The 23,697-nt window shown below is 37.1% G+C and overlaps 1 protein-coding gene and 1 long non-coding RNA gene across 5 annotated transcripts in view; one reads left to right on the top strand and one right to left on the bottom strand.

Moving 5' to 3' along the window:
* The window catches only part of LOC105879766 (uncharacterized), a 215,802-nt gene extending 207,545 nt beyond the window's left edge, over positions 1-8,257 (bottom strand). For all 4 annotated transcript variants that reach the window (XR_012919263.1, XR_012919264.1, XR_001157879.3 and 1 more), the window contains exons 1-3: positions 8,131-8,257; positions 7,364-7,430; positions 6,566-6,638 (exon numbers count right to left, since the gene is read on the bottom strand). This is a non-coding gene — a long non-coding RNA (uncharacterized LOC105879766). The remainder of the gene's footprint in view (positions 1-6,565; positions 6,639-7,363; positions 7,431-8,130) is intronic.
* A 150-nt stretch (positions 8,258-8,407) lies between these two features.
* Positions 8,408-22,927, top strand: PLAAT1 (phospholipase A and acyltransferase 1). Its single transcript, XM_012780242.2, has 4 exons — positions 8,408-8,620; positions 14,243-14,381; positions 17,692-17,957; positions 22,668-22,927. Exons 2-4 carry the CDS (start codon positions 14,243-14,245, stop codon positions 22,767-22,769), a joined length of 507 nt encoding a protein of 168 aa, XP_012635696.1. The 5' UTR covers positions 8,408-8,620; the 3' UTR covers positions 22,770-22,927.
* Positions 22,928-23,697: the final 770 nt, after the last annotated feature.

Here is a 23,697-nt window from a genome sequence, read left to right as displayed (position 1 = left end):
TACAATGTAGGGCTTATATGACAGTCTAGTAGTACAGGCTGTCACAGTACATATCTTAAGGTCCAAACTTTCATACCCTCTGATGCTATGGTTGATATATTAGGATACTCATACCTCACAGAAGACATGAACAGGGGAGCCAACTGGGAGCATCCTAAGTGTCTTTTCTAGACTCCCTTAGAATTTGGAGGACATTGTCAGGGGCCACAGCATCAATCTGCCAAGAACTGAGCTTTTGTAAATTATTCACAAGGAAAAAATAAATTTATATGTAACATTTTGAATGTCTGATTTACAAATGTTACATAAAAACCTGGTCTTGGTTCTTTCGCAAAGCATGATTAGGGATGTAAAATCAAGTAGGAAAGTGTTGCCTCTGGCCTGCCCTCACCCCTAAACACCACCACCACCATCCCTCTCAGCAGACCTTCTGTCAGCTTTTCTTCTTTCATCCTAATCTGAGGTATGCATGCTTTTGGCCATTTTTCTTCATCTGTGGATCCAGTTCTCCCCTTGGTATACCTTTCTATCAACTTTCTCTAATTATAGAATTACATATATAATTTTTCCATATAATTATTTGAAAATGTTTTCCTTTAACAAGATAGTAATTAAATTGAGAAGATAAATCATATAAATGGCTACATTTTCAAGATGTAAAGGGTGGAAAAACCAAGAACATTACAGGGTGAAAGTACTCTACTGAGTGTTTCTGAAGCTCAAGGTTTACCAAATCTCTAATCAGCCATGTGATATAACTAGGGTGTAATCATATGGCATTTTATTGACATGATGGTTTTATTAATGATGCTATTTTTCTCTTGCCTATCTCCATCTCTAAAGGTTAGAAAAACCAAATACTCACTTCCCCAACTTCTCTTGTAGATAGGTGTAGGCCTTGACCTAATTCTTTTTAATTTGCTAAACAATTTTTGTTGTTAATTGACACATAATAATTGTACATACTTATGGGGTATAATTTGATGTTTTCAGTACATGTATATATTGTGTAATAATCAACTCAGGGTATTTAGCAAAGCCATCACTTCATAGTTTTATCATTTTGTTGTGGTGACAAAATTCAAAGTCCTCCTTTCTAGCTATTTTGAAATATACACTACAATATTGTTAACCATAGTTATCCTACTGGGCAACAGAATATCAGAACTTCTTCCTAGCTAACTGTGTGACTCAGTTCTAACCAATAAAATGTAAAGAGAAACCTAGGAAAAATCTAGAATCTTCTAAAGATTGTAGGAGAGGTATTTATTAAGAGAAAAGTACAGGAGGAAGAAGGCTTTGTCCCCACTGCATCCTATTTCTGAAGTGGCTGTACGAGGGCATGCCAGTGGGAGCTGCAGCTACCATCTCACAGCAAGAAGGCCACGGGAATTGCGGAGATACTGACAGAGAGACTTGACAACATTCGGGTGCTGAACGATTCATTCAACAACCAGTGAGTTACTGGATGCTTATTACATACCAAGCACTGCACTAGTGCTGGAGATTCATATGTACAAAATAAACAATGTCTCTGCTTTCAGTAACCTTATATTTTATAGGAGGCAAGAGAGCCAATAATAAATATATATCTGGTAGAGTATAGAGCTATTAAAAAAACTTAAACAGGGTAAGGGAGCTGAAGAGTAATAGGATGATTTTTATATAGGTTGATAAGAGAAAGTGTAATGATAAAGTAACATTTGAGAGACATGAATAAAATGAGGGAGAAAGTCGTGCAGATACTTGGGGTTAGGGGAGAAGAGTGTTCCAGGAAGAGGGAACAGCATATGCAAAGGCCCTGAGGGAAAGTATGCACAGCTTGTTCAAGGAGCAATAAGAAAACCAGAGACACTAGAACTGAGTGGGCACAGGGAAAGTGAAGGGAATGAGATAAGAGAGTTCACCAAGGTCCAGATCTTTCAGAAGGTAGGAAGTTATGTTAAGGATTTTAGATTTTATTTTGAAGGACATAAGAAATTATTGGAGGATTTTTAGCAGGGGAGCAACATGTTACTAAAATTTTAATAGAATTTTCCTGGTTGCTGGATACAGAAAATGTTAAAGGAGAACAAGTGAGAAAACAGGAAGACAAGCTAAGAAAAACAACAAAAAATAATAGTAGCTAGACAAAGGTGGAAGAGATACGGGTGGAGAGAAAGGTTAGATTCTAGATGTATTTTGAAGGTCAAACCACTAGGATTTGCTGAAAGATTCAATGCAAGATATCATTCTAGCAAGAACCTATCTTCAGATTTTTTAATATTTGAGAAAAATAAATCCATATTGTTTTAAGTCACTTTGTTTTTGTTTTGTAGAGACAGGGTTTTGCTGTGTTGCCCAGGCTGGAGTGCAGTAGCACAATCATAGCTCACTGCAAACTCCTGGGCTCAAGTGATCCTACTGCCTCAGCCTCCTGCATAGCTAGGACTACAGGTACATGCTAATTTTTTCTATTTTTTTTTGTAGAGATGGGACCTTGATAAGTTGTCAAGCCACTTTTAATGTGGTCTTCTCTTACTTGCAGCTGAAAATATTCCTAATACAATTGGAAACAAAACTAATTTCTTCATGTGTCCCTTTTTTCCCCCAGTTTTATGAGTTCAAAGCGAATGACTAGAGTCTGGATCAGTAAAAACTCTTAGACAAATGCTTATCTGTAAGATTTACTTAATTATTAAACTTCATTAAAATACATTAGAATAAAAAGAAAATTAAAGTTCAGAGAGCTAAAAAGATTTGACAAAAGTCACACAGCCCATTCATGAGTATTGAGATTACAACTCAATTTATAATCTGAGTTGAGATTACAATAATAATACAAAATGATAATACAAAATAGCCTTAGCTATTTTCCCATTATAGTTGGAAGTGGCTGAGCCAATTCCACACAGGCCAACACTTCCTTCCTAGGGTGCTTGTCAGGCTTTTCGTGGCAAGCTGGGAGTCCAGCATGGGTGGGCTGACTGCATTTCACAAGGGGGTGCTCTGCCTCATTGGTTCTCAGAAAGCAAAGATAAAAGAGAAGAGGGTTGACTTGCTTACTGGGATTTGTCATGGAGAATTGCACGGGAGAAAACAGAAACCTGGACCACAATGGGAAAGATAACGTAAAGCAAGCATTTCTCTTAGGTGAAAACAATCAATGTAACTAATCTCCTTGTTCTGGTGAAAAACATGGTGAGTTAGTTGCAAGACAAAACAAGTCTGGCATACACTAAATGATTTTTCAAAAAGGCACCTTTTGAAAGCTCCAGACAGTTTCATTAGAGCAGTGCTGTCCAACAGAAATATAATTCTAGCTATATATAATTTTTAAAATATTTTAATAAGCATATTAAAACAATTTTAAAAAACAGGTAAAATTAAAGCAGTATATATTATCTAAACCAATAATTAAAATATTATTTCACATGTGGCATTAGCCACATTTCAAGTGTTTAGTAGCACTTGTGGCTAATGGCTACCATGTTGGACAGTGCCTCTTTAGAATATCAAAAATAAAAAAAAATTTAAAGAAAAAAATTCTGTGAGGAGACAACAAAGTATTTTTAAGAACTCACTAATTATTTTACCTGTTTTGATGTGTTTCAACCAAAACGCAAACCATTTCTAAGTTATTAACATCTATAATAATATTTGAGAAAAAAATCCAGGACTTGGCAACAGAAGGGAAAATGGGGATAATGATACTCATCAAGATTGATGTAAGAATTCAATGAAATGATATTTATGTTTTAGGAAACATAGAGTGCTGCATGAATATGCCTTCTTTATTATATGCCTTCTTATTACTTCTTTATTAGAATATTAGTCCTCAGTTAGATAAACACTTCAGATATTTGTAGGTGATTCTTTTCCCCAAGTATGTTTATGTTCTTTGTTTTTAAGGCCATTATACATGTGGACACACTGACCAGGAATACATTTAAATATCCAGAAATATTCAACTTGACAAATACTTGTGACATTGTCTCCCAACATTCAAGAAATACCTGCACTGGCACACACGGAAAATCTAGAGTTTTAGACTGTCGCTATAAATGTGTGGGAAGAGGGAAGGATTGATGACTTTTCAAGTCTTTTCTGATTAAAAATATGATTTAGAGACACTGTATTCTAAAAGATATAAGTACAGGTAAATAAATAAACATGTTTTCTTCTCAGTAATGTCTGAGATTTCTGAATTTCTCCATAATAACATTTAGCAGGAAAAATACAACCTCATCCCTGCCTGTGCAGAGTAGGTCCCAGCAATCTGTCAGCTTTTCACAGCATAGTAACCCACTGATCACTGCCTCAGCCCTTTGATAAATACTGCAGGCCGTGTGCGTGTGCATTTACAGAACTTCACAGGTTTCCATGGATACGTGAATTTTAGTGCTAAAGCACATTACTATTGCTTTTCTTGTCACCAAGAGTCCTGTAAACACTTGTGCCTTAAGATTTTGTATAGAAATTTAGCATTTTATAGAAGACAAACCAGAATTACCTTTTTCCAAATGCACTGTAAGATTTTCCATCAGGGCAAAGTCCCTGAAATCATTTATATTCGTAGCTTCTTCATAGTGATGCATTTTTATTTATTAGACCAATAAAAGACCATAAAGCCTTAACTGCATTGTAAGTATCACTTTTTAAGTGACAGATATGTACATTATTTAAATGTTACAATTAATAAACATGACAACTTGCTCTGAATTTAAAATGGAAAGAAGCAAATAGGAAAAACAGAATTAGGAACATTATATATGTATTTAGTCATTTCTCTTCCTAAATATGGTGAAATTTAAGTGTAATTCTCAAGGATATTTTTGTGGCATATATATTGACCAATTGTAGCCTGAATTTACTCTTTCTTATACATATTAAGCTATTAATTTATATTTAAAAGAACTTTTCAGAAGTCTATGAAGATGGCAAGCTATGTTATTATATTTCTCGTTTCACGCACATATAAGCTGAAACTCAGAAAGTTTAAGAAACATGCACCTTGTTGTATAGCTAGCAAATGGTAGCCCTGGGATTAGAACCCAAGGCTCCTGACTCACTGTCCAGGACTTTTCCACTTTTCCCTGGGCAGAAGGCAGGCAACTTCTTCTATAAAAGACATACCCATGTCCTTCCTTCCTCGCCGTATGCTAATAAATATCTATGCCTCTGATCTAGGCTCCATTAAATCATTCTTTTTTCCATTCATCCCTTGACTATCCCACAGACTTGGCTTAGCCTAATTTAACAAGCTTAGTCATTTCAATTGAAAATAATGATAGGGAAGCAGCAGTCACAGAAGTATCACCTAGTCTGAATGTGGACTACATGAGGAATCTGTAAGGAAACAGATTTGTAGTTCCAATCATATTGACCAAAAATGTACTACTAAGTAGATTTATGAGAGTCTTGAGCAATTTGTATAAAAAAATCTAATCTGCATAGAGATGTAGCCTAGACATTCAAGTCCAGAAAAAGCTTCTACTTTAACAGCATAGCTTTTAGGGCATGAGATTGGAACTAATTGAATGACTGTCTCAACTCTCACATAGCCAACAATCTCTGTATTATCTCAGCAAATATCTCAGTTAAGGCCACAAAATCTTGACAAAGACTGTTTTCACACTAGGTCTTATTCACCTTGTATTTGTTCAGATCTTTATTTTTGTGGTTTTTTAAATCTAAAAAAGGCTTTGCATTTGCTGTCTAATAGAAAAGGGAATCTGAGCAGAGCTCTGACCTCAGTTCCACACCAGGAGACCCTGAGCATGGACAGCTCCACATCATAGGCCTCACAGCAACTTCCAGGAACTGATTAGCCACAGGTTTGTTGTGAAGATCAAATAAGACAACAGATATGAAAATGCTTGCTAATTGTAAAATATGCACAAAAATATATAGGGTTGTTTTGAGACCTCTGTCTAATATTACACAATGCCAATTGATTTCCATTTCCATGTGTTATATGGCAAGTAATGCCTTTTGTTACCTCACAGGGCCTTTTCTAGAATGTATACTTTATTCATTTTACAACAAATATAACTAAACCATCTCCATTATGGTTATTTCAGTATGTTTCAACCCTTGCAACTCAACTAGGCTGCAACAGAGAGCACCATCCATATAATGCTTCACTTATAATAGCCAAAATAACAGGAACTAGTTATTTGGTTGTAATCTAACATCTAGTTGAAGCCCTTGAGATCCTAGGATTACAGCTCTAGATTCAGACAAACTTTGCTTACTACTGCCTGAGGACAATTCCTCATTCTTTCTAAATGGAAATTTTAATTCTGCATTGCTCATCCATAGAGTGCTACCACGTGATCAGCTATCTCTCCAATCTATAGAAATGAAGGGAGAACTTAGGGCTGTCCTAAACTACAAAGCTTTCTCTGTTTCTCCTATAAATTCCCTTCAGGCATTGAATTGAATTTGCGCTTAACCAAATTCATTTTATCTATACTTGGCAGGAATCTAGAAGTAAAATTACAAGATTTATTTCATTTTAATTCTATTATGAAGCATTTAATCACAAATACCCCCAAAATGAAAAGATAATTTATCATCTTACCTTGACTGAGCAACTCTCCTCAGTTCACATTCATGAATCCATAATGCAGGGAGGAGACTGGATGATTAAGTGTCTGATTAGAGAAAACAGATTAACCCGGCAAACATAATAAATTTAGCTCATAAGCAGGATGGCTTTATAAATGTTCACAATAACTCTCCTGTATAAAATCATGAACCATTTCCTTCAGTGATGACTCAATTGAAATAGTTGAAAAACATAAAACAAATGCACGTTTATGGCTTCTCTTTGAGACATTAAACGGGTCTAGAAAGGCATATCTGATTCAGTTTATAACTCTAAAATATATTAAATAGGGAACGTGTAAGAAAAATATTAAAGCATAAAAAAGCAAAGCTACAACCTCTCAAATGTTCTAGTTTCGACTTTGCCAATAATTAATTACATCTAGATTCCAAATGCTTTCAATGTTTTTCAATGTACATTTCCAAAGGAGCCAAATCTAGATCTGAAGATTCAGATCATGCAGATCCACCCTTAACCTTCATAAAAGAACCTGATTCCTTTATAAAAACAGGTGCGTATTTAGGTAGTTCCTGTCCCATTGCGACAAAACATAATATTAGAGAGCTATTTTAGCCTTCGAATCAGTGGGGAAAAATTCTTTTAGCAGAGATTCCACTTACATCAGAGTAAAAATCTAGGTTAGGACTAGGTTGAAGAAAAGTCCCAGGCAATGCTCCAAAAAGTTCACTTAACAGTCTGCCAAGCCTTCCTTACTTAGATGGTTAGTATTCCTGGCGTCTATTTTTTAGCAGTGAGAAAAAGGATACTCACCATGGTCCAACTTTACTTTTAAATTCACATGGCTGTATTCCTCCAGGCCTCCACTGGCTTAGTTGGCCTGAAAGAGACCCCTAGTTAGGCCCTTCTCTGTCATACACACTCAAGTCACTGCTGCATGAGGGACCTGCTCTGTTTATAAGAGCAGGGCAAGGCAAGTGCTGAGGGGAAGGGGCTGCCCAAGAGAGAGGCTTGTCTTCAATGAAGGCCCCCTCCCATCCCCAGTCTGGTAAATTTCCCACTGGGGGATGCAGGTATCTGAAGATCAAAGGGCTGGCCTGCTCTTCCTTTTTCCGTTCTCCTTTTTCCCTTCTCCTCACTCTGAAGTTGATCTTGGGCTGGGGGGTACTGATAGGAAGGAGTCCAAAGGAAGCAACTACACATCAAAGCCCTTGAGCGACAAGCAGGCAGGCTCACAAGCACATAGTGTGTGTGTGTGTGTGTGTGTGTGTGTGTGCGCGCGCGCGCAACGTGATGTTTGAGGACCACCCTTTCCCAACCCTTTGCTGACTCAAAGACCAAGAGGCTTTCTTAGGGCTCAAGGACCAGGATCCTTTTCGCCCTGAAGGAGTTTGTGTCGAGCTAGAAGAAGGCGTACTTCTAGCGGGCGTAGTGCGTATCCATGATGGGTGTACCAAACACTTCAGGGCTTAACAAAACCGATTATCTCTATAACCGAGCGCCTAGCTCAGCGCTGTGTACCATAAAAGTTTGAAGCAGGAATTCCCAAATGGCTGGAAGGGGTGTAATCGGTTAGCTACCGTGCTGGGGCTGCACTTTGCCGGCTGACTTCGCGTGTACGCTCGCGTGTGTGGGATGAGGAGGGCTTGGGCAGCGGGCGCTCCCCGAAGCCAGGCGGCGGCGGCGGCGGCGGCGGGTGCGGCGGCGGCGGGTGCGCGGGGACTGGAGTGTAAGGGCGCGAACGCGGACGCCCCCAGCGGCCGGGCGGAGAGGTGCTCCCGGCGGCGCGGGGCCCAGCGGGCGGCTCCCGAGAGCGGGGGCGCGGAGCGTGCGCGGCAGCGTCGGGCGCCGGGCCCAGCACGTTGGCGTCGCTGCGCGCCGGCTTCTTGGACCCGCCGAGGGGTCGCCGGAGCCTCTGTGCGCGGCGGGGCTGGGGCCGGCGTGGGCCCTGCAGGGCGGCCCCGAGTGGTGGTGGGCTGCTGCCGCGTTGGCCTCTTCCGGGTGCAGATGGAGTCGTCCCGCGGCCGCTAGCCTGAGGGTGCTGGAGGACGGCTCGGGCTTACGAGTGAGGTGTGCTGGGCGAAGGGAGGGAGGACCTCTAGGCGCCCAGGCGACCACGTTTCAACCAACTGTCAAACGGAAAAGTTCCGATGATCAGAGAACGTCTTATCTAATTCATCCAGGCCCTATTTTATTCACCAATGGGGGACTGTGTCCACATGGAGAGACTTGCTTCTCCCAGTCACACAGCTGTTCAGTGGCAGAACTGGGACTCGAAACCCAGTCTGTTTACCAAGGCCTTTTAAACCTGTCTTCTCTGAAGTGAATATGGCATTAATACAAGTAATTATTATCATATGAGATTTGGGGAACATGGATGTGGTATGCCTTTGGCATTCAGAACTATTAATAGGACTCATGGGCTGGAAAAACTCAGCCACTCATATCCTCCCTGGGCTTAGGTTCCTCATTCCTTCACTTGCTCGGCAGTTATTGGTGCCAGGCACTCTGCTAGATACTGAAGGTGTAGAGATAAGCAGGAAGCAGCCTTCCATATCGAGCCTAAGAAAATTCCCCGGACACCATAGCTGACGCAGGTGTAGGAAGTGGGATGGGCGGTCAGACGTATGAACTGTGGAATCTCAGAAAGAGACGTAGTTCTGGCTGACTGGAGGAAGACCTAGGGGAGGAGATGGCATCTCACCTGGATCTTTAAGAGTGGGCAGTTTGGGGACATTTGGAAATGGGCATTTGAGGTAGAAGTTTCAGTGTTACCAAAAAACAAAACAGAACTCTTGAGTGTGAAGAATAATGAACATTTCGGTTTGCCTAGAATGGAAGAATGAATAAGGAGGCCAAGATGATAGAGCTATAGAGGGGGCAAAATGGGGAAGTTAGTAGAAGGAACCATGGGAAGGATTCCAAGCAGAGCATGATAGTGCTGTGACAGAGGATAGTTAACTCGGTGCAGGACTGGAATACTCAGTTGTCTGAGTGTTGGACCAAGGATCCTTGCAGCTCTGAGGGTCCGCGAATTAGCCAATCTAGGAGCACAGGACTTCATGGAAGCATCTCAGTGTAGCAGGATTATGGATGAAAAATAACATCTGGAATGGGACAAGGTCTACATTGAATTGGGAAACTGTTGGACTAGGGGTAGCCTATAATCACCTGTGGTGGTGTTTCAGACTTCTAATAGCATTCTTGGGAGTAGTTGGCAAAAAGAGCTCTTGGTATTCCTGTGGCACAGGTGGCCTCTTGGACCTGAGCAGCAGGGACATAATCAACCTGTCCCTATCTGTGCAGAGAGCATTTATTTTTTGATGCATCCCCAGGGACCAACATGGAGCTATAAAGAGAGAAGCCTGTTTTGGCAGTTGAAATGGGAAATTTCTTATAGAAAGATTACAAACTTAATATCACTCTTTATTACAAACTATTCATATAATTTTGTGTAGATGGATGAAGCATTTTTACCTTAAAGATTGTAGCAGAGAATTTTATAAATGTATCTTTAATTGGTTTTGTGTTGTCTCATACTTAACAAAGCGCTACATTACACACCTGTGCCTGAATGAAATTAGTAGATGTGATCCATATATATCAAAACACTCAGTCAGACAGGTTATAGCCATCTGCCTAAGATCTGAGTCTAGCCCCACCTGACACCTCCCTAACAGACGAGGAACAGGGATTTCCCAGTAAGGCTCCACTTCCCATTACTTGCTGGTTCTGCTTATGAATGTTTAAAAACTTGCTTTCTTATTATATGAAATATATATTTGTGTGCTTTTGCAGTTTCTCCATAGAATGGGCAGTTCAGAAGAGGGAAAAGATGAAATGTTGTTTAGCAGCAATTCCCTTGGTTAATGATGTTAATCAGTGATATAAGGAAAGAGCATGAAGTCTAGAGTAAGAAGATAGACCTGAAATTGAATTCCAGTTTTGTCATTTACTGCCTGTGTGAATTTAGATCTGGGACTTAAGTCATCTGTGTCCCAGTTTGCTCATCTGTAAAATGATGTTCATAGTAATTAGCTCACAATTATTAACCACTCTAACAGAACATTCCATCACCACTAGAATCCCACGTGTTGCCCTTCTATAGCCAGATCCACTTCCCTCCCACCACTTCCTTCACTTTCTTAAACCCCGGAAACCATTATCTGTTCTCTGTTTTTATAATTTCATCATTTCAAGAGTGTTATACAAATGGACTCATACAGTATGTGACCTTTTGTCATTTTTTTTCACTCAGCATAATTCTCTTAAGATTCATTCAAGTTGTTACATGTATCCGTAGTTTGTTCCTTTTTATTCCTTAATAGTATTCCAGGGTATGCCTATAACACAGTTTTTTTAAACCACTCACCTGTTGAAAGTCATCTGGGTTGTTCCCAGTTTGGGGCTATGATAAATAAAGCTGCTATAAACATTCATGTGTGGGTGATTGTGTGGCTATCCGTTTCGAATTGTCATTATTCTCTAGGTTAAATGTCTAGAAGTTTAATTGCTGGATCATATAGTAGTTACAAGTTAAATTTTTAAAGAAATTGCCAGAAGGATGCTAGTCCTTTCTCAGATACATAGTCTGTAAATATTTTCTTCCATTCTGAAGCTTGACTTTTCATCTTCTTAACAGAATCTTTTGTAATGCAAAAGTTTTCCATCTTGAGGACAACCAATTTATCAATTTTTCCTGTTATGGATCATACTTTTGGTGTCATCTAACCCTTTTCTAGACCCTGAGAATTTTCTCCTATGATTTCCTCTTATATTTTATGGTTTTACATTTAAGTCTATGATCCATTTTGAAATAATTTTTGTGTAAGTTATGAGACCTAAGTCAAGGTTTATTTATTTATTGCCTATAGATATCCATTTTCTTCCACACCAGTTCTTGAAAATCTTTTGTATAATAGCATATGACCTTGGCCAGTCAAACGACCTGCTTAGTTCTGTTTCCTGTATCTTAAACATGAGGGGATGTGTCTAGGACTAGATGGATATTATTTAAACTATATTCCTAGAAGTTCTGGTGTCCCCAGTAGCAGCAGCACTGGGGAAAAGGGACAGGTGGGGCTGTCATGCGCTCTCTGACTTCAGGGAAGTGCTGCTTTTTATATTTTATATTTTTGTGGTTCTGTCTGATACATGGTTTGATAAAACATCCCTGCTGCTACAAACAATTTTGAAGACCTACGATTCTAAGTGTTCAGTGTCAGAACTCACTTTTCCCCTTAGCTATTAATCTTCAGGTTCCTCTCTTAGTTTCTTGAGAGTTTGCTCATAGGAAATATTTTCCTTGGTGTCCTATCATTTCTCTTTATAAATATGGTAGGCTTTATGAAATTAATTAACCTACATTTTATGACTTAGTTTACAAAGAATATGTCAGAAATTGAAAATTTGTTAAACATATTAAAATTTTACAGTGGAATAATCCATCTCAGAGAATTACCATGGCAGGGAGAGAGGATAAGGAACTAAAATTCCACATAAACCAGGAACTAATATTAACCTTTATGAATAGCCACTCTCTCTCATCATCCACCTATATAGCTCTTGCCAATTCGCAAACTGTTACAACAGTTTTTACCAGTTTTCAAGGGTGACTTGCAAGCCCTATATTCTTATGTCTGTCTTCAGAATGAGGAGACTGACAGTCTGAATGACACACTCTAAGCTCTAGAACTAGTAAGTATCAAGCAGAAGACTAAGAGAATAGCTAACATCATTAACACCTGGTCTAGTTATTTTCCCTCTGTATTTTATAATATAAAGGGTTCAGTGGGTATTTCCCAAAAGTTGGCATTTGCTACTGTAGCTTTTAATCTATAAAATGGGATAATAACATAATAAACTCAGATAGTTGTGGTTTTTTTTCCAACTAAATAGGGTTAATTGAGATAGTGCATTTGAAAAAAGATATTACACTACAAAGTGCTCCTTGTTCAAATGGTAGCTGTTGTTATAAGCTTTGGCTAGGTCTTGGAACTCTAGTAGGCAGCTGTGTGTGCTTGCTAATTCCTATTCATAGGAAATGTGTTTGTTTATGTGACAATATATTATCTATTTTTCCTTTTAGTACCCACGTGGTCAAATTGTGAACTGCCACATTAATAAGACTCAAACATATTTGAGAGGATGGTTAGACCTAATGGTTTCCATAAAGTTGTTTTAATAGTTATTTTTCAACAGATGGACAGCATACATTTGGCCACATTTCTGTAACAGTGTGATGATTGAAGTTTTCAACAGATGGCATATAAATACTTAGGAAAACACCCTTCCAATATTAATTGTTGTAAAAAAAAAAAACAAAAAAAAACTTTTAGAGTGCCAGAAAAATGATAGCTTGTATTCCCCAAGCCCTTAGCCTATACTATTATAATTATAATTTAGATGATTTGGAAGTTTCCATTTCTGGCAGTAGGAGTTGTTTTATAAATGAGCATATATATCTGCATTAGAGTAAAATAATGAGGAACAACCTGTTATCAATTAGAGATTCAATATGGATATACTAATATCATTAGATCTCCCTTTGTTTGCTGATAGATGTACATAATTTCCTCTTGCTGAGTCATTCCACTTCTATGCCATACATATAAAATATAATTTTCCATAAAAATTAACTGTCAGAAACTATGTTCTTTCTGAAAAGTATTGATTTAAAAGAAAAAAAAAACTCATCAAACTTAGAATTTTCAAACTTATTCTCAATATGATGAACACCCCAAACTTCCAAATTGTCTTCCTTTTACTGCTGACCACCTTACATAGTTTCTGGCATCAGTAAGTGGGGAATCAGAGAGTAAGTGGGGCAGGAAGGAGAATGGTGAAACCTGTTGTAGCATTTGTGATTATTACAGTGACAGAGGGCATTTGCTAAGATTTAGTAGGTAGAAGCCAGAGTGCCTAGACATGCACATGGTGTAGTTCTGAACAAGACAGAAATGTCCCATGTCCTACATTATATTTGAATATCTGGCTGGACATCCATTTGAATCTGGAACCCATCTCTGCTTAAATTAAATGACAAAGTAAGTTTTGCAATACAAGTTACTTGTTTTCATAGTCTTAATATTCACAGAATATTAGCATCCTCCTATACCTCTGCTCCTTGATTTTACTATGCTGCTGTATAAAAGGCTGAAAGACTTCTGGTCTTACGCTCCTGAATCCTAATTTTTTTCATGATAAATAAGTGTAAGCATATAGATACTTTATTTCAGCTTTTTGTGTAGTCATGGACTGAACATTTACTTAGCAAAACAGATATATATTACAAATTTACTTTCCTTTTATTTCTCCTATTCTAAATAGGGAATATTTTAATATTTAATCTTTACTATTTTGAAATTTCAAGTTATATTGTCCATGAATATCTGCATTTAAAGAGAAAATTATAAAATGCATATTAATATAAGAGAGCTCTGAAATTGATCAGGATGAGAAGCATCACTATAGAAAATTAAGCAATAGCAGACGAATTCTTTTCTCTAGTTATCTACTGTGAACACATAATTCAGTGTTGGAATCATTCAAAGAAAAAGACAGTAGCTTGAGTCTAAGTCTTTAATAAGGAGTGCAGTCTCAATAAATTCTGTAACCTTCTATGGAAGTCTTAAACAGATTCTCTTTGGGCAAGTTATGCCAGCTAGATCCTCTTTGTGTTTATCATTGCAGATGGCGTTTAATGACTGTTTCAGTTTGAGCTACCCTGGCAACCCCCACCCAGGGGACTTAATAGAAGTATTCCGTCCCGGCTATCAGCACTGGGCGCTGTATTTGGGTGATGGTTATGTCATCAATATAGCGCCTGTAGGTAAGGTTTATTTCCAGAGGCTCCTGGGAGCTTTTTAGCTTTCTTGTTATGAAATCATGAACAAAATCATAAAACAAAACAAATGTAGATAAATCCAACTAATCTAGGTTTAGGGAAGGACATTTTAATATCAAAGTGGCATTGAAGAAATCACAAAGACCAATTAACATTAAATTTTAAAACCTCTGGATTTAAAAAAAAAAATCACAATTAAAGGGTAAATAACCAACTAGAGAAAATGTTTGCCATAAACGCAAGGTTCAATGTCTTTATGTGTCACACAAATAGATTGTTTTAATTTATTTAACACCTATTTACAGATTACCTAGTATGTGCTGAATACTATTCCAGGTGCTGGGGATACATAGACATATCCCTGGGGGTGAAGCTTACATTTTAGTAGGGAGAGAGAGACATGAACAAATTATGGAAATAAATGTTAGAATGAAGATACGTGATATGGAAAAATAAATCGAGGAGGTAGAATGAGAAGTACTGGGGATAGGGTGGTAGGAAGTGGAGGTGCTGTAATATTAAATGGTCAGGAAAATTTCATAAAAATTAACATTTGAGGAAAAACTTGAAAGTGTTGAAAAAACCAGTCAAATGGTATCTGAGGAAAGAGTATGGCAGGCCAAGGGGATAGAAAACACCCAAATCTCAACAAACAAATGGGTGAAGAATTGTGAATAGTTTGTAAAAGAAATGAAAACAATAGTGAACATACCTTTTTAAAAATTTCAACTTTCTAGTTATCTAGGAATCATAAAACAATGACATATTTCATGCCTATCTCATTAGCAACAGTTAAAAGTGCTAATAATCAGTGTTGATAAAGGTATAGTAAAATGAACATAAAGATATTGTTGATAGAAATATAAATTAATAAAGTCATTCACAAAAACAATTTAACAGTATGTGTTAAGAGTCTTGAAAGAGTTCATGTACTCTGACCCTGTAATTGTACTTCTAGTAATCTAGTCTAGGGAAATATTTAGATGTGAACAAACATTTCTATATAAGGGTATTCACTTCCATTTTGTGTATAATGGTTTAAAAAGTAGACAATGGCTTCTGTTCAATGGGAGAATGCTTAAATTATGGTTTAGCCACAGAATATTAGGTATCTAATACTCACTGAGAAATCTTCATTGTTTCACTGAAAGAAACTGTAGAAAGGGTAGAGATAGTGCTGGACTCAGAGATATGAGGATCTAGGGATTTAACCATTATCAAGACTCCCCATCTCAGGTGGGCGTAGTGGTGTGCACCTGTAGTCCTGTCAATTTGGGAGGCTGAGGCAGGAAGATCCCTTGGGCCCAGGAGTTCGAGGCTGCAGTGAACTATGATCGTGCCACTGCACTCCAGCCTGAGGATCAGAGTGTGACCCTGTCTCTAAAAAAAAAAAAATTCTGTTTCTAGACATGTTTAATTGCATGGGAGATGGCCCTGATATAATATTTATTTGAAAATTTCAGATTAAAATATTATATGTAATATGATACCCAGTTTGCAAAAAAAAATCTGTATGTACATGAATCCATACACCTATACCCATGTGTTACTAAAAGTCATAATCAAAATACATCAAAAGAATAATAGTAGCTATTTCTTAGTGGTAGGATAATGAGTGATTTTTATTTACATGCTTATGCTTCATTTTTCTGTATTATATAAATGTTTAAAAATTAACATAATTTATTAAGAACAGTGTATGCAAATAACAACCTGGAGTTTTAATTTTTTAAAGTTACATTTAAAGAAAAGTCTTTATAGGTCTAAGTCTTACTACCTTGGGAACTTCAGAGAATTTTTGATGAGATGGTTGTTATAACATTTTTAGATATTTGCCTCTTGTTCTAGAGTATTGGAAATGGAAATGGAAAATAAAATGACATTCATGATTTAGAACAGTTAGTTTCCAAGGTCTGATGATTAATATCTACATTAACTCTGTGGTTTCACATTTGGAAAATAATGTGAGATTTTGGTACTGTTTCCTTATTTTCATGTCTTAAACTTCATATTAATGTGGTTCAAGCATTGAGCTTTGACCCTGTAGATTGAAATTCAGTTCTGGAATTGAATTGAAATTTAATTTATTGTTTGTTAACTACTGTGATATTTTCCAAGTCATTTTACCTCTCCAAGCTTCAATTTCCTCATTTTTACATTGAGCTACTTAAAAAAAAAAAAAAAATAGTAATCCTAACTAGGATATACATGCTTGTAAAGATTTGTAATGTGTAAGAACTTAGACTGGAAGCGCTGCTCCAGTGAGAAAGAGGACAGACAAAAAAGTAGCAGAAAAGAAATTTTGGTTTTGGTCATTACTAAAAGGGAACGTTTTTAAACACTAGTTATATGGAGACTCTTCCTCTCATGATTCGGCTGGATATGACCAAATATAGAGGTTGTGGAGAGTTTGAGAGGGACCTGGGCCTGGCATTAGACCTGTGCCCTGTGGAATTGTCTGTCAAACCACAAGAACTGATGTGGCAGGCCATTGTACAAAGTTTCCTGGTAGTCTAAGCACATGCTTATCAGTAGAGGCAGCTAAGGTGGAGAGTGAGGCACAGGACATGATAGGTGGGTACGACACAGCCTGGGGCCACACCTGGTGGATGGTAGCTACCACGTTAGCTTCAGGTTCATGACATAGTTTCTTAGCCAAAGGAACTGGAAAGAGAAAAGCAGGGCCCCAGACTCCATCTGACCCCTCAAAGTACTATGCAGGTTTCAGAACAGGAAAGTGGATTCCACATTGAAGCCTAATTGAAAAAAAAGAAAAAAAAAAAAAAAACAAGTGTAAAAAGAGGTGGTAAGAGTGAGAAATATAGCTTAGGCACTAGGATGAGCCTACTAATCATAATGCACTACTGCTAAGTTCTTCAATAGTAGTTTGGAAGGATTCAGATGCTGAGAAAGAAACTGCTTTATAGACAAAGTGCAATAATCTTATCTGTACTATGTTAGAAGCATATACCAGTATCTCTAATAATAATACCAATCGACAGAGAACTTATTCCCCAAGAATGGGAAGAGTGTTTTTACCAAATTTATTCTATGAGGATATGATACATTTTCAAAAAGTTTTCCTTATATTCTCACTCATACAATTTTGAGTAAGTGTTATTGATAAGTTATAGAATGAGGGCTTGAGGCTGATAAGATTAAGTGGGTTTTGGTTTGATGGTGAATTAAGAACAGAGCTACGTTTAGACATCCCAGCATTTCCAAAGTCATTAGATGGTGTTGGAGTTCACTGGACTGGGTCACTGTACCTTGCTAACCAGAATTCTCCTTATAGATGGCATTCCCACGCCATTTACTAGCGCCAAGTCTGTATTCAGCACAAAGGCCCTGGTGAAGATGCAGCTCTTGAAGGATGTTGTGGGAAATGACACGTATAGAATAAACAATAAATACGATGAAACATACCCACCTCTCCCCGTGGAAGAAGTCATCCAACGGTCAGAGTTTGTTATTGGGCAGGAGGTGGCATATGACTTATTTGACAACAACTGTGAGCATTTTGTGACTTTGCTTCGATATGGAGAAGGTGTTTCAGAGCAGGTGAGTTTTCTTTAGGAGATATAATACGTTTCTTACATTGAGAAAATAATAACTATAGGCTATTATAAGGTTCCCAGGCCTCAAACAAAATGGAAAGAACAAGATAATATGAGAGCATTGAAGGACAAAGGAAGGAAATGAGTTGTCCAAGTTCATGCAGTAAGTTAATGCCCAAACTGAGATGAGAACATGGGTATCATGAATTTGGGGCTAGAAAGGCCTTGAAGTAGCTTTCTGTCAGTCTCATTGCCTTCAGTGTTTCAATGTTTTTCCCATTACTCCACCATACAGCAATCTCAAATGAGTAACCTCATCTACTGAAAAGAATATGTGGGAATAGAGGTTGACTTTTTTGAGTAGGAGTTCATTGGCCAAAAACATAGATAGTCATTCTGAGATTCTTTTTCACTAGTAGACATAGGCCAACTGATGACACATCTCAGTGGGTTTATGAATATTTTCTATATCCTTATAATGCTAGTTTCAATGAAAGTTTTGTGCTTTCATTCATTAACCTTTGGGATGACTTTTCATGGATTACTTAACTTTATTTATTTAAGTACCTTGCAATTTTCTCGGTTACCATCACTATTTTATAGTATGTCAGGTTCCTAACGATAAATAATAGCATACCTAATCAGTTGCCCTTTCCCTGCCTGTCATCCCACCAATCCAATTCCACTACTGATGTTTTAAACCAAAAATATATTAAAGATGTGATATAAGAGAATGAATATGTAACACTATTATCAAGAAGTCCCTCTTCATCTAAAATACATATAAAAGTATTTTTAAAAATTAAAATATCAAAAATAATTTAATAGATTTTAAATTCCAGAGACTTGTTGCCTATGAAAACTTTTAAAAGAATACTAAAAATTTGAAGAATAATACCATAATATTTTAATAACTCAGATCGATTCAAGGCTTCCAGTATCTTGAAATGGTGGATCAGTTATATAAACTTCTAAGAAATGAGGTTACAGTTCTTCTCACAAAAGCTTGGAAGAATGGGAGATAGAACATAATAAAAGCATACATTTATTTTCATTAGGAAATAATTTAATTGGAAATTCATTCTTATTAGGAAACACATCAATGTAATGAATGTTATGTTCACATGTGACAATAAATTGCTTTTGAGCTATAACATAGAGAACATGAATTCCTGCTCACCGTTGCATTGAAAGCTAGTGGTATAGCTAGGAAACAGGTTCCATTCCTCTTCTTAAATGATAAAGTTGTTGACTGCTAACAAGCAGTTTTCATTTATTTATTTATTTATTTTATTTGTGGAAATATGGAGGTGCTGATCAAAGAGTAGGAAATTTCAGTTATGCAAGATAAATAAGTTCTTGATATACACTATACAGCATGGGGGGGCTATGATTAACAGTGCTGTTTCATACTTAAAAATTTGTTAAGTGCTTTTACCACAAATAGAAAAAAATAACAAAGCACAGCAAAAAATATGAAACAATATCACAAAAATCACAAAAGGGTATGGGAGGAAACTTTGGAGATGATGGATGAGTTTATGTCATTGGTTGTGATGATGGTTTCATGGATGTATACTTACTACAAACACATCAAGTTGAATATATTAAATATCTATAGCTTTTTGCTATGGCAATCAGACTTCAATAGTGTTAGAAAAATAAGGAAATTTGTAAAGATGTGGTTATAGTTTTGCCTTTTCCAGAAAGTCATATAGCTGAAATCATGCAGTATGTAGCCTTTTTGAATTGGCTTCTTTCACTTAGTTATAAATGTCTTTAAGGTTTCTCCATGTACTTTCCTGGCTTTTTCTTTTTAGTACTGTATTACATTCCATTGTATCAATACACCACAGTTTATTTATCCATTCACCTATTGAAGGACATCTTGGTTGCTTCCAAGTTTTGGCAATTTAAGAATAAAACTACTATAAACATCCATATGCAGGTTTTTATGTGGACATAAGTGTTTTGCTCCTTTGGGTAGATACCAAGGAACATAGTTGCTGGATCATATGGCTACAATATGCTTAGTTTTGTAAGAAACTGATGGCTATACCATTTTTTATTACCAGCAGCAATGAATGAGTTCCACATCCTTGGCAGCATTTGATATTGTCAGTGTTTTTTAATTGGGTTTTTCATTTTCCTATTGTTGAATTTAAAAAAGTTCTTTGTATATTTTGTATAATAATCCTTTATCAGATTTGTCTTTTGCAAATGTTTTCTTCTAGTCTGTTGCTTGTCTTTTCTGTTTAAATTTTAGATTTTAGATATTTTAAAAATATCTAAAACCAATATATTTTGCTGTTATAGTCCAAACAAGTTATTAAAATGTGTCTGTCTTGTTTTAAGATGGCTGCACTCTTGAATAGGCCTGGAAGAGGCAGCATGTGAACACCCTGAATGTGCATCAGTGTGCCACTACAGTCTTAGTGTCTCAGGAAAGAGCATTCTGATAAACCCTGTAGTCATCTGTGACCCCACTACATTGATGTCTAGACACAGCCCCTTCAGATTCAGCTGATGTTTCACTGGGCATGTACAGATCCTCAGAATGAGGCCTTTATTATCACTCACAGACAGAAAGCCCTGTAAAGGATAAAGTGTGCAGAGTTGGATTTGGTGATCTTATAATCCTAAGTAAGCCATGAAGGAAAAGCTCTTGTGCATTCTGCTTCACTAAGAATATACTGAGATGTTACAATCTTGCAGGTCAGATCCCATTTTATGTAACTCTAAGAGATTTTCCCAGTTACATGGGATTTTATTATCTAGAGTGAGACTTGAAATAAATAAATATTTGGGATTTGTGAAACTGCATGCACTGCCAGAAGTGGCTTTATTATCTGGCTTGTGTGATCTCAGGGAATGCTGGTTTGGAGTCAGGATGTTCACCCCTTCCCCAGACTTCTTAGATTTATGGGATTTCTCTAACATCTTGTGTTTCCAGGGGCCAAAAGATAACCTAGTCAGCTAGGCTTGCATCAAGCTGGGATCATTCAGTCCACAGGATCCTGCCATGTTTGCAGGTCTGTGCCCTTATGTCATTTGACCCCTCTCTTTTTAAAAGATATGGATTGTACCATCATATTTTTTCATTAAATGCCATCTTTCCTTGTATCTGACCTTCTTGGGATTTCACCATCTACCTGGAATTCTGCTAGGTTTGAGCGTGATTTATAATCTAGATCTCTGTTTAATCTTAATCTATGTTGATTCTGTCCCCTCTTTAGGATTTATTCCATATCCTGCATCTCCCTGCTTCCACCCCCCCATATGCTATGTGAGCAGCTCTGTGCTGCAAAGAATTATGATTCTCTCCTGGGAAATAATTAGGTAGTGATTAATTAAAATTATAAATATTATTATAATATTATTATAATATTATAAATATAAAATAAATAACTAACCAAATAAATGAAATTATAAACTAAGATTCATCAGGGCTAGAGCCAAGTTGTCTACCAGTGCCATTCTCCCTGGCAGCTAGAGGCTGGAAGAGAGTCAGGGAATCACAATTACAGGCTTTGTTCTTGCAGACTACAGGTTCATGTAGTGAGTGAATACATGATGCAAATACACGGAGCTAATTCTTCTACCTTGTTCCTCTTTCCTGGCCCTGGCCCTTGGTACCTATTCTCACCAGGGAAGCTGCATCAGAGAGGTGTAGCATTGTGTTGAAGGAATATGTGGGTGGCAGGCTCCGTGAAGCCTGTGGGTTAGACAGAGAGCATGCTTAAATATGAGTTGGGCCAGGTTTTCCAGCCCTTGGACTGGTCCCCAGAATCATTTGAAAAAGTGTTTTGCTTTATTTGAAAGCCCCGATTCTTAAATCCCAGAGAACAGATGTTTTCAGAATGAAAAACAACAGTTCTCTGGGATTTAAGAATACCCGATGATTTAAGAATACCTGATGATTCTGAAGTGTTTGAATGTGACCTTTGGTCATAAAATTGCACTCAAACCCATGCGATGAATGGCAATATTACTTGAGTGCCATGAAAACTATGAATATTCATTAGATCCCTCATCATGATGATGATTAATACCCTGAAAGCTGTAAATGTCTGAACTCGTTTATGGACAATTGATCTTAAGAATGGTTTATTTTATTTTTGTCTACCTGCAAAATTAATTTTTGACAGGGCAATTAACATCATTATTGACTTTTCTTGAAGCTTGTTCATTAGAATATAAACAATGCTTACCAAATAAGAGGTTATAGGTATTTAGCTCAGATCACATTCCTGAATTAGTTTACTAAAGACATTCTTTGGTCAGAGAAATACACACGCACACACACACACATAATACCCAATACAACCAGTGTTTCAGAAGAATCGACCTATGTCTAAACATTTTGGTGGTACAACCTCAGGCAAATCCTAAGTTTTACAAAACAGGAGTAGTGCCATCTCTTTCACCAGTGTACTATGAAGATTAATGGGAACCTTGTGCATGAGTTTATAAATTGTCAGGTGCCTTAAAAATATAAGGAATATATATACTGTTGTGTATTTATAACTTTGGCATAATTATAAAAAATATAAATTTATATATATTTTTTCATCTTTATGTAGGATTTTAATTTTGGGTTGAACTTTAAATGTATCCATTGTGATCATCTGTTTAAGAAACAAGCTAAAGTTTTGTTTAGGACATGGAGATGACTTTCAAATAAGATGATTTTTGTTTGTTTCTTTCCTTACAGGCCAACCGAGCAATAAATACCATTGGGTTTATGTCAGCTGCTGTTGGTGCCTTCTCATTCCTGGGCTTGTTTCCAAAAGGACAAAGAGCAAAATACTGTTAACAATTTACTGAAAAGATATTGGAACTGAAGGAATTTATGAGGAAGGAAAAAAAAAAAAAAACCTGGGATGAATACTTATTTTCAATGCATCATTATTGTTCCAAATTCCAATGATGGATGGCAGGCTCTTTAATAAATTGCTTACTGATATTATCTTATCATTGAGCCAAGGAAATTTTTTTTTTCTCTACTAGCATAGATTTGCTGTGGCAGCTTGAACAAGAAGCAGTAGCCTTTTGAGTGAGCCAGCAGAGGATCTTAACAAAATCACATCACATTTTATCTTTGACTATAAATATTGTTTTCCTTTTCCCTAAGGGTGGCTATTTTGCCAAAGGGATGGAAAACCATTTATATATGGCTTTGGAAGAAATGTTAAGAGCCCCAAATTGCTAGGGTTGACATCTAAATTAATATTCTTTGTCTTGTCAGAAAAGAAACCGGGACATTCAGCATTTGGTTAGGTAGTGTGAGGAACTCTGATTTACAAACCATTTGGGGGTGTACCACATGTTCCTGAGCCCATGTGGGTTGGTGTGAGTTGATGGGAAGAAGAGGGCTCTTCCCTTCAGAGTTTCAGTTCCAGTGATTTCTCTGGAATCTACTTGCTTGTCAGGAGTACATGACAAGCAGGAATGGACTATTATTTTTATAGATTTACATCGTTCCCTTTGGATTTTGAAGTATTTCAGGGGTTTGACCTTTTAACCTTGCTGAGAAATCATTAAATGTTGGTTTAAAATGCCATATTTAGAAAACAATATTCCGTATTACTTTAAAAGACTTGTAAGTCAAGGATGTCATGATTTTATTCTTGCATTTTTTTATGTATTGAATTAAAGAAACTACTTTTTATTAATAATATTGTTCCAGGGGAATTCTTGATGGCAGCAGTGGGGAAAGGGTGGGGTGCAGATCCCCATGCCCT

Source organism: Microcebus murinus, chromosome 1, assembly GCF_040939455.1.
Source record: "Microcebus murinus isolate Inina chromosome 1, M.murinus_Inina_mat1.0, whole genome shotgun sequence".
Classification (NCBI taxonomy): domain Eukaryota; kingdom Metazoa; phylum Chordata; class Mammalia; order Primates; family Cheirogaleidae; genus Microcebus; species Microcebus murinus.
This window is presented reverse-complemented; position numbering and strand designations above follow the sequence as displayed.

Excerpts from the sequence above, each read along its gene's own strand:
- PLAAT1 (XM_012780242.2), top strand. The coding sequence starts at position 14,243 with ATGGCGTTTAATGACTGTTTCAGTTTGAGCTACCCTGGCAACCCCCAC. Across the intron at positions 14,382-17,691 it reads CATCAATATAGCGCCTGTAG|ATGGCATTCCCACGCCATTT; the intron begins GTAAGGTTTATT and ends TTCTCCTTATAG. Across the intron at positions 17,958-22,667 it reads GAGAAGGTGTTTCAGAGCAG|GCCAACCGAGCAATAAATAC; the intron begins GTGAGTTTTCTT and ends CTTTCCTTACAG.